Source organism: Girardinichthys multiradiatus, chromosome 19, assembly GCF_021462225.1.
Source record: "Girardinichthys multiradiatus isolate DD_20200921_A chromosome 19, DD_fGirMul_XY1, whole genome shotgun sequence".
NCBI lineage: Eukaryota > Metazoa > Chordata > Actinopteri > Cyprinodontiformes > Goodeidae > Girardinichthys > Girardinichthys multiradiatus.
The window spans coordinates 1,682,860-1,694,662 of record NC_061811.1 but is presented as its reverse complement, the minus strand read 5'-3'; the positions used below and the strand labels follow the sequence as shown (position 1 = coordinate 1,694,662).

General features: G+C 42.6%; 1 protein-coding gene across 1 annotated transcript in view; it reads left to right on the top strand.

Annotated features, from left to right (window-relative positions):
• Positions 1 to 11,141, top strand: part of eif4eb (eukaryotic translation initiation factor 4eb) — a 17,038-nt gene extending 5,897 nt beyond the window's left edge. The window contains exons 4-8 of the mRNA XM_047345541.1: positions 438 to 533; positions 622 to 685; positions 5,902 to 6,015; positions 10,301 to 10,440; positions 10,518 to 11,141. Of these exons, the coding sequence (XP_047201497.1) occupies positions 438 to 533; positions 622 to 685; positions 5,902 to 6,015; positions 10,301 to 10,440; positions 10,518 to 10,626 (523 nt within the window). The 3' untranslated portion in view covers positions 10,627 to 11,141. The remainder of the gene's footprint in view (positions 1 to 437; positions 534 to 621; positions 686 to 5,901; positions 6,016 to 10,300; positions 10,441 to 10,517) is intronic.
• The last annotated feature ends 662 nt before the right edge of the window (positions 11,142 to 11,803 follow it).

Here is an 11,803-nt window from a genome sequence, read left to right as displayed (position 1 = left end):
TTATCGCCTTTAATCTGACCTGTTGCTATTTGACAGACAAGTTCAAAAGGAGAAACACCACAAACATCTTGCATTAAAGCGAAGCTGACAAACATTTGCTTGTCAGACAGTCTGCTTTGTATTTTCAGCTCAACAGCATAGAGTTTCATTTGCATCTAACTGTTTCTGTCCGTATTTGGCATTTCTTCAAACCCTGCCGTCGTTTTAACTTTAATTCCTGTTATGTTAGACCTTCTTCAGCTTACAGAGTTCTGGGAGCTATAGAAAGATGTAGACTTGATTTGTTATGACACAGCATCACATTTTATTCAACTAAGAGTCTGAATATATGATTTCCAGAGCGGTTTTCCTAGAAAGCACCCAACAGATTCATTCACAAGCACTCTGGTTTCATTTCGTCTGTTTGTATTTATACCTTGTTCTTCTGCTTCAAACAGATGGTCTCTGTGGTTCTTCAAGAATGACAAGAGCAAAACATGGCAGGCCAACCTGCGCCTCATCTCTAAATTTGACACAGTTGAAGATTTTTGGGCGTAAGCAGCAATTAACGTCAGCTTTGCCTTCCTTTGATGGAGAGACTGAAGGAGTTGAACGTTTTCATTATTCTGCTCTCTGTTTCAGCCTCTACAACCATATTCAGCTGTCAAGCAACCTCATGTCAGGTTGTGATTACTCCCTTTTTAAGGTGTGTTGGCTTTATAATTTATAGAATAACAAGAAGTAAAAATCAGCCTTTTATCTTCATCATCATCAACTGTAATTGTAAAGTGCTTTAAAACCAACCACAGCTAAAACAAAATGCTGAACATCAAGTGCTGAAAAGCAGTTTTGTTGCTTCATTTGGTTCCTTTTTTATGTGAAATGTATTGAGTAAAAACAGGTGTCTACCCTGAATATACAAGCCAAGCACTGGGATTCATTTACTGGTTTATCAAGTTATACCAAGGAGGCATTGACAGAATATCTGTGTATTTTATTTGGAGATGGACAAACCTTTCTGGAACCGCCACAAAGCCCAATCAACCAATGTTGATTTGATTGGCTTTGATCTGTGATCTGCAGGTGCTGAAAAATGCTTCGTTACATTCATCAGAGCAAAGACTCCCATCACTTTCAGCCTGTAAGCGTATCAACAGCAGCATAAACTCTCATGCACGTTTTTCAATTGAACACAAATCAAATAAGGATTAGGGACGTTCATCGGGTTGAACCTGCAGCTCATTGTCCTTTTATGTGTCACGATCATCTGGTCCGACGTCAAGGAAAACCAGTGCATCTCTTATTTTAAGTTGTATTTACAGCTTCCTCACAGATCAATCTGCCATATTTTCATATTGTTATTAGCTGACTTGCTGCCCTCACTGAAGGCATTTTGTTTCTCCATGAAATGAAACAGCAGGTGTTGAAAGGTCATGTGACTGTTTGTCAGTGATTGTAACATCAGATCAAATGGATATGTCAACAAGCTTCATACAAACCTATAATCAGAATCAGAATCAGAAAAGCTTTATTGCCAAGTACGTTTTTGGACATACAAGGAATTTGTTTTGGCGTAGTCGGTGCAATACAATACAAATTAAACAGTATAAACATATCTACAATATAATATAAATATATGTGCACAGTTTTAAGTGAGTGAGAGTAAATATAGAGCAGTATAAGATGCAAGAGCAATACAACAGTGCAGGTGATCATTGTGCAAGTATGGCAGTGCAAGTAAAGCAGGAGTCCAAGCTGAGCGTTAATGTAACTCATAGAGTTACAGGTTACAGGTGTCCTGTCAGCAAAAAAAGGGGGGGTGTGGGGGAAAGGGAGAGTGTCAGGGTGGTTTCCGGGCTTTGTTAACCAGGCTGGTGGCAGATGGGAAAAAACTGTTCTTGTGGCGTGAGGTTTTGGTCCGGATGGACCGCAGCCTCCTGCCAGAGGGGAGAGTCTCAAAGAGTCTGTGACCGGGGTGGGAGGGATCAGCCAGAATCTTCCCTGCCCGCTTCAGGGTCCTGGAGGTGTACAGTTCCTGGAGCGACAGTAGACTGCAGCCAATCACCTTCTCAGCAGACCGAATGACACGCTGCAGCCTGCCCTTATCCTTGGCTGTAGCAGCGGCGTACCAGATGGTGATGGAGGAGGTGAGGATGGACTCAATGATGGCTGTGTAGAAGTGCACCATCATAGTCTTTGGCAGGTTGAATTTCTTCAGCTGCCGCAGGAAGAACATCCTCTGCTGGGCTTTCTTGATGAGGGAGCTGATGTTTGGCTCCCACTTGAGATCCTGGGAGATGATGGTTCCCAGGAAGCGGAAAGATTCCACAGTGTCAATTGTGGAGTCACAGAGGGTGATGGGGGCAGGTGGGGCTGGGTTCTGCCTGAAGTCCACAACCATCTCCACTGTCTTTAGAGCGTTGAGCTCAAGGTTGTTCTGGCTGCACCAGTCCAACAGATGGTCCACCTCCCATCTGTACGCGGACTCGTCACCATCAGAGATGAGTCCGATCAGGGTGGTGTCGTCCGCAAACTTCAGAAGCTTGACAGACTGGTGACTGGAGGTGCAGCTGTTGGTGTACAGGGAGAAGAGCAGAGGAGAGAGAACACAGCCTTGGGGGGAACCGGTGCTGATGGTCAGGGAGTCAGAGACGTGCTTCCCCAGCCTCACGCGCTGCTTCCTGTCAGACAGGAAGTCAGTGATCCACCTGCAGGTGGAGTCGGGCACACTCAGCTGGGAGAGCTTCTCCTGTAGCAGAACTGGGACGATGGTGTTGAAGGCAGAGCTGAAATCCACAAACAGGATCCTGGCGTAGGTTCCTGTGGAGTCCAGGTGCCGGAGGATGAAGTGAAGGGCTAGGTTGACTGCATCATCTACAGACCTGTTGGCTCTGTAGGCAAACTGCAGGGGGTCCAGGAGGGGGTCGGTGATGTCTTTTAGGTGTGAGAGCACAAGGCGCTCAAAGGACTTCATCACCACAGAGGTCAGGGCGACGGGTCTGAAGTCATTAAGCCCTGTGGTCCTTGGCTTCTTGGGAACAGGGACGATGGTGGAGGACTTGAAGCAGGCTGGCACATGACATGTCTCCAGTGAGGTGTTAAAAATGTCTGTGAAGACTGGAGACAGCTGATCAGCGCAGTGCTTCAGGCTGGCTGGTGAGACAGAATCCGGACCAGCAGCTTTCCGGGGGTTCTGTCTCCTGAAGAGTTTGTTGACGTCCCTCTCCTGGATGGAAAGAGCCGTCCTCGGCGTGGGTAGGGGGCTGGTGGGGGGGAACTTCAGGGTGGGGATTGGAGGTGCCAAGGCCCCTCTTGAGGTTGGGGAGGTGGGGGTGGTGGATTGTGGCTGCAGCTGTTGGGGGGTGTCGTGGGAGATGGTTGCAGGACTGTCCCTTTGTCTTTCAAAGCGGCAGTAGAACTCGTTCAGGTCGTTGGCGAGGCGTCGGTCGTTGATGGAGTGGGGGGCTTTCGGCTTGTAGTTGGTGATTTGCTTGAGCCCTTTCCAGACAGACGCAGAGTCGTTGGCTGAGAACTGGATTTGGAGCTTCTCAGAGTACAGTCGTTTGGCCTCTTTCACTGCCTTGCCAAACTTGTACTTTGCCTCTCTGTATATGTCTTTGTCCCCACTCCTGAAGGCCTCTTCCTTATCCAGTCTTAACCTTCTGAGTTTGGCTGTGAACCAGGGTTTGTCGTTGTTGTAACTCACCCTGGTGCATGATGGTACACAGCTGTCCTCACAGAAGCTGATGTAGGAAGTCACAGCCTCTGTGTACTCGTCCAGACTGTTGGTAGTAGTCCTGAACACATCCCAGTCTGTACAGCCTAAACACGCCTGGAGATTCTCCACAGCCTCACTGCTCCACTTCCTTGTCGTCCTCACAACAGGTTTGCAGAGCTTTAGTTTCTGCCTGTATGCAGGAATCAGGTGGACCATGATGTGGTCGGATTGGCCCAGTGCAGCACGTGGGACGGCGTGATAAGCGTCTCTGATGGTGGTGTAACAGTGATCCAGAATGTTGTCCTCTCTGGTCGGACATTTTATAAACTGTCTGTATTTGGGAAGTTCGTGGGTCAGATTACCTTTGTTAAAGTCACCAACGACGATAACTAAGGAGTCCGGGTTGGTCCGCTCCACACTCAGTATCTGGTCGGCGAGCATGCGCTGTGCTACCTGCACGTTAGCTTGCGGCGGGATGTAAACACCGACCAGGATGAACGAAGCGAACTCACGGGGGGAATAGAAAGGCTTACAGTTTATGATGAAGGCTTCCAGGTCTGGAGAACAGTGCTGCTGAATCACTGTCACGTTGTTGCACCAACCACTGTTGAGGTAAAAACAGATTCCTCCACCTTTCGTTTTGCCGGAGAGTTCCGTGTCTCTGTCCGCTCTGTAGAGCTGGAATCCTGCCAGCTGCAGCGCAGAGTCCGGTATTAATCCACACAGCCACGTCTCCGTGAAGCACAAAACTGCCGATGAATAAAAGTCCCTGTTTTTCCCCAACAACAGTTGTAGTTCCTCCATTTTGTTGGGAAGTGAGCGCACGTTAGAGAGAAATATTCCAGGTAACGGTGTTCGTAGTCCACGCTGGTGAAGACGTACCAGCACCCCAGCCCGTTTCCCTTTCTTCCGGCGTTTCACCGCGTGAACAAAGGTGAGTAAAGGTGAGCGCACCTTTAACCAGAATGTCCAAATATTCCAGAGCAGTAGGTAGAAATGTTGGAAATAACTCCTCTGGTGTAGTAGCCCTGATGTTCATGAGTTCTTCTCTGGTGAGAGAGCTCCGGGTACCATCACAGAAGACCGTTTTAAAGCAAAAAACAAAACAAAACAATGCGCACCAACACGCCGAGGCGACCATCTGCGGCGCCATCTTGTATCTTGTATCTTGTAATTAAACTCCATCAAGTGTTTGTGAGGATGTCTAATGTGTCCGTTGACTTTCAGAAAAATCACAAGTTATTAAAAACCAGCCTAATATCTCAGCTCAAGATAATGAGACAATAAGACTTCATAATAAAGTGTTATCTGGAGATAATGATCAAAGAAAAGCAGCATCATGTCAAAGCTAGTTGGAGATAATTAAACGATCTGTTTCCATGGCAATAATACCCTTTATATTGAGATAATACTGAGATAATAAAACTTAAAAATTCACCAAACGGCCACCACAACAAAACAATCTCAAGATAATGATGAAATAAAAATGTTTTTAGTAAAACTGTGCTTAAGATCTTATCTCGAGATAATAAAATAGTCAAACGGCTGCAGAAGCAGTCTTGACATTTCATCATCCTGAGACCATGAAGAAGCTCAGGTTATCCTGAGATAATGATGGAACAAAACCATTTTATTAAAAACAAGCTTGAAATCCCCAATGAAACAATTAAAGTTTCATTGTAACTAAATAAGGTTAGATTTTATTATCTGAAGATAATGAAAGACAAACAACTTGTACAACAAAATCCTTATTTCCTTAATACACTTGAGATCTCATCACCACATAAAATAATCATCTGCTGATCTTGTTATCTCAAGAAAATAAAATGCCTCTAGATATATCTCATAAAAATAAAAATGTGTGTTCAATTTTAGTTTTTAGGTTAATTTTTATGGAGTTTTATTTCAGTGGCTCCATAATAAAATGTGTTTTGTGCAGAGTTGATGCTTTTAGTATATAGAGAAAACTGATCATGAACCCTAAATAATAGCATTAAACATTTGAAGTTTCTTTTAACAAATGGTCTGAAAATCTCCAGAATATTTTTAAACATTTAATGAAAAACATCCCTGCGCTCCTCGCTGGATCCTTGTTCCTTCCTTTACCTTTTTGATATTACAGCTGTAAATGTTTGTACTGTTTCAATATGTGGCATCACAGAAGTTCTGAATATGTGTTGATGATCGGACCCGTTTTACTGCAGGATGGCATTGAACCCATGTGGGAGGATGAGAGGAACAAGCGTGGCGGACGCTGGCTGATCACACTCACCAAGCAGCAGAGAAGATCAGACCTGGACCGCTACTGGCTGGAAACTGTAGGTTTGACTGTTTGTTTTCTGTCGAGCCAAACCAAAGAAACCATCAATCATTTCTGGACCTCCTCCCTGGAGGAGTACATCCATTACCTGCTGGCAGTCATAATTAGAAACAGGTAGCTGCTGCTTTTCCACTTGTTGGTGGAGAAATGGGGGATTTCATCTACCCATACCCTTGAGCCCCGGATCATATGGCTTTGTTGGTGTTGCCATTCATCTCTCACACAGGGCAACATGGGTTTGTTTATATGTTGAGCTAACAGTTAAGGATCACTGTCTGGCCTAAAGGAAGTAATGCTGGAGTAAACCTGGAGCACTGAAGGTCCCTCCATTTATAGACAGGATTTTCATATTAATCTGCATCTTTTAATGATTTATTAGAACCGTTATTCTTCAATGATCATTGAAAGCAAGTGTTGCCGAAGTTAGAATTTATTGTGGATTTTACACAGGATCAGAATTATACATACAGCAGGTAGTATAATTATTAAGCACAAGACCTCATGCAAAAAATCAAACCAATGATGTCCAATAATTAGGTTATGTTTAATAAAACTGAATGACATTCGGAAAAGTATTCAACTCATGAATAAAGTGAGGTGCAAAAAGAAATGGAAAGGCATGATAACAGCTGAAATCTGTCAGTAATTAGAAAGCAATCCTGCCACTCAGTGCAATTCAGTAGCAGGTGGTTCAGCCTCAACTGATGGCCTCATTACCAAGGGGTCACAGAAGCAACATCTCATGATGGGCAAAACCAAGGAGCTTTCTTAATATCTTCTCAACCTTTTTGTCCTGAAGAAGAAGAATTTCTAAGCTGTTGAAGGTTCCAGAAAGTTCTCATGGAGCTATAATCTGGATGTAGAATTCACCACACCATAAACCAGCCACATCCAGCTGCTCCCAGCAAGATTTCAGACAGAGGAGCAAAAAGAATAATCAGAGGAGTCATCCTAGAACCACTTGTGGAGAGCATCAGAAGGACCTGCATTTAGCAGTTGCTGTTGCTTTAAAGACAATGCTAAGTAATGCACTCAACCACCATGGCTTGTATGCCCTCTCACTGCACAAGGCTCCACTGCTGAAGAAACATCAGGTTGAAGCATGTTTAAAGTTTGCTGAATAGCATTCACACCAGCTTGTGAAACACTGGTCAGCCGAGACCAAAAATAAACTGTTTAGATGCCGTAATACACACCATGTTTAGAGGTCAAAGGGCACGGCAAATTACCCCAAAACAACACCATACAAACAGGGAAGTGTTTGGTACTGACAGACTTGGTTTAATTAACGGATCAATGTCAAAGAGACATTCGTGATAATATACCAGAAGAATGAAAACAAAACAAGGGTGGACATTTCAGCAAGACATGGATCCCAAACCAACAGCCAAGGGAACTCTTAACTTGTTTCACAGGATGTAAATTTGGCTGGGTTACCCAGTCAAGTAACCTGACCTGAATCCTATAGGACATCTATGGAAAGATCTAAAACTCAGAGTTCATAGAACCTGATTTGTGTTTGGACTGTTTTGATCCTGGGGAGCTTCCTGAGTTATCAGAAATATTAGCTTCATCTAAATCTTCAACTTGTATGTTAGACCCAATCCCAACCAAATTATTTAAGGAAGTGTTCCCTCTGATTACCAGCTCCATTTTAGATATGATTAATCTATCTTTAGTAAATGGATCAGAACCACAGGCTTTTAAGTTAGCTGTAATTAAACCTTTGCTTAAGAAACCTTCGCTTGATCGAGATGATTTAATAAATTACAGACCTATATCCAATCTTCCATTCTTATCTAAAATTCTTGAGAAAATAGTTGCTAATCAAATGTGTGAACATTTACACAGCAATGACTTGTTTGAAGAGCTTCAGTCAGGTTTCAAAGCTCATCATAGCACTGAAACAGCTCTGCTGAAAGTCACTAATGATATTCTTATGGCCTCAGATAATGAACTTGTGTCTGTTCTGGTTCTGTTAGATCTCAGTGCTGCATTTGATCCAGTCGACCATAATATTCTCTTAGAAAGGCTGGAATATGCTGTAGGGATCAGGGGAACAGCGCTAGGCTGGTTTAAATCTTATCTGTCTGACAGATTCCAGTTTGTTCATGTAAATGATAAATCATCTTTAAACTCCAGGGTTAATTGTGGAGTACCACAGGGTTCAGTACTTGGGCCAATTCTCTTTACTATATATATGCTTCCAATAGGTCAAATTATCAGGCAGCATGGGATAAATGTTCACTGTTACGCTGATGATACTCGGCTTTACTTATCCATGAATCCTGATGAACCCAACCAGTTAGATAGACTACAAGCATGTCTTGAAGATATAAAAACTTGGATGACTTTACATTTTCTGCTTCTAAATTCAGACAAGACAGAAGTTGTCATCTTTGGACCAGAGTCTTTAAAAAAGAAACTGCTTAGTCAATCACTTAACCTGGATGGCATTAAATTGACCTCCGGTAATAAAGTAAAAAACCTTGGTGTTATTTTTGACCAGGACATGTCATTTAAATCCCATATTAAACAGGTTTCTAGGATTTCCTTCTTTCACCTGTATTGAGTAACTAGTCATGTGCATTGCTCCGGTCTGATTTCGGCTCATTCTTCCACATAAACTGTCTTTAAACCCGGAAGGTTCTGTGGGCCCTATCTATGAATACAATTCAATTCAGTTCAGTTCTATTTATATAGTGCCAATTCACAACACATGTCATCTCAAGGTACTTTATAAAGTCAGTTCAATCAAATCATTCAGATTTCATACAGGAGGCATCTTGAAGCCATCATCACCAACAAAGGCTTTGTACAGGCAGCATTTCCACGTGCCCTTCTAGTTTATTACACTTCACTTCATTTATGCACATCAATGGTTTAAATTCTTTGGACTGAATGGGTTGTTACTGACAAATGTTAAAAGCCAAGGAGGACAGGATTTTGTGGTTTTTAAGAAAAGTTTTAAAAGCAGACAATAAAGAGCAGCTGGTCAGCTGATCCTTGTGAGCAGGTCGTATTCTAGGGATGCGACAGCTCAGAAAGGGAGGGTGCGGCTAGGCCAGTCAAAGATTTTAAAACAAATAAAAATAATTTCAGAACAGACCTCAAAATGTACAGTATAATGTTCTAGGATCATTGTGGCTGAATATTTGACCACTCTTTCTTGTAGAGTTCAGTTAAACGGCTTGGTTTTAGTCCAAAATTGTTATCAGGTTGAGGCTGGACCTTCAGGAATGCCTTTTCAGAAGCTTAATGTTTTCTGTTTTGTCCATTCCAAAACTATCAGACCCTCAGATCAACGGAACGTTGTTAGGATTTTCAGGAACAACCCGGGAGCCACCAAGCCTATTGTGAAATGGAAACACCTGGAACACCAGTGTCCCTGTCCACAGAGAAGCCAATTTAACATCATCAGAGAATGACCAGGAGCTAACCAACAAAGAAAGCCTGGTTCCAAAGCCGACACCTTGAAGGTCGACTGAAATCTGCAGCTGTCCACAGGGACAAGCCAAATAGCTTCTGGAGAAAGCTTTGATGGTCAGACGAGACAAAGAATGAGCTGTTTGGACATAATGACAGGAAATATGTTTGAATAAATCAAGGTGTGACTTTCAAACCTAAGAACACTGCATCAGCTGTCAAGCATGGTAGTGGTAGTGTCTTGCTGCGGGTCTGTTTCAGCACCAGCGATACTTTGCTCCTAGTTGACTGCAATTCTTCAACTTCCCCTCAGATAGGCAGCTAAAGGGTTGAAACTTGGACAGTGATCCCAAACACAGATCTAAACTGGTTCTGGAATGGAGGAACCAGGATAAGAGTTGTCAGATATCCAGACAGAATGATGCCAGAAGCAAGAACAATGTGATCAAGGTCCAGCTTGTCAGAAGGAATTGAACCAAACATTAGTGGGTATGTACTTATATATTAAAACCTATGTGTGTAGTTCTGACCCTGTGTGGATTTGAGCAAAAACCACAATAAATTCAAACCTGAGCTCTAAATTCTGATTTTTAATAATAATAATGATCCATTTTATTAAAAGGCGCCTTTGTGTAACACATCTTTTAATGGTTTTAGAAACAATTAAAGTAGTTTTTTTATATATTTATTTCAATCTGGAAAAAATGTAATTATAAATAATAATGATGATGGAAACCTGAGCGGACCTGTGTGAAATCTGAACTGGGTTAGCGTTGTCTTTCTATCGCAGTCGGAACCTTTTCCCTCACTGTTGACTACAGGCGTGACTCATAGTGTCCTTGCCTTCCTCTAAACAGCTCCTGTGTTTAGTCGGAGAGGCTTTTGATGACTACAGCGACGATGTGTGTGGAGCCGTTGTCAACATCCGCAACAAGGGGGATAAAATTGCTGTGTGGACATCTGACTATGAGAACCGGGAGGCTGTAACACACATAGGGTGAGCCAGACTCTTTCTGACTGAGCATGTGCAGATGATGTTTGCTCGCTCTTACGATGCCATTTCTGCTTCCTCAGGAGGGTTTACAAGGAGCGCCTGGGACTTCCTATGAAGATCGGCTACCAGTCTCACACCGACACGTCTACCAAGAGCGGCTCAACCACCAAGAACAAATTTGTAGTCTGAGAAATGCCCCTTTGTGCCTCTTTCATTTCCTGTGTCTTATGTGTTGGTGCGAACGTTTACTTTGCTGCAAAGACTCTGCGAAACGCAATCTGGAGAGAAAGGAAAGTTCAAACTATGTGCCAAAATAACCATAACCAGCCCATTTCCAGTTCAACAGACATGTATTAAACTGTACACAGGTGGTTCATGACACTAACAGTGAGTGGTGGAAAGTACTTAGAGTGATTTATACAAAATAAATTTTATTGATTTTTAGATGCCTTTTCTGTTGAATGGCAGGGAATCCTGGAATGCAAAAATTGTATATTTCTCTCCTGTTTTTGTACGGCCTCTGGTTTGCTGTAATCCTGACATTAAACACATTTAATTTATTATATTAACCTGCCTGCATAATATTAGTGATTTAAACCTTTGATTGTGCTTTTTTGTGCCTTGAATTGTTGCAACCTTTTTAAAGTATTTCATGACTCATATTCATTTGAGTGTTAATATGAATAAAACTGGTTTTGCAATTATTACCTGGCAGTTGTGGTTCTGTTCTCCTTGGATTTGACTGAAACCTGCCTCTGGACAAGAGGACAGCAGCTCCTCAGGGTCTACATTACAGACATGATCACTCTGAGGAAAACATCCATCCCATCAATATGATATCCCTAAAATGCCAATATTAAAGCAGAATTCTTTGGGAAAAAACATCCAGTCTGAGTTCATTGGTATTAGATAAGCTTTGAAAATGTCAGTGCAGCATGACAAATGTCATCACATTTATGAGGAGTGGCTTTCATGCCAGCAGGCGATACATGTAGCTACATCCTGCATTAAGTGACTAGCTGTTTCATCTGTTGCTTGTTGGAAATGTGTTAGTAACCTTTAAAGGCCAGCTGATTTGTCACACGATCCTTATAAGGCGTGCATGATGAATACAGCAATACGTTAAATGTACATGATTAAAACTACTGACAGGGAAAGAAAGGACGGCATTGTCTTACAGTTATGAGTAGTCCAGACTGTGCAGACAGGTCACCACAGGGCCACTTTATTAAACGGTTACACTCTAACCTTGGCAACTATCACTGTGATTAATTTCATTTAGCTTTTTCCTAGGCTCCAGAAAGCTGCAGCTGCTGCAAGCCTTTTTTTTTAAATGTTTTTCTGTCAGAGAAACACATTAAAATCT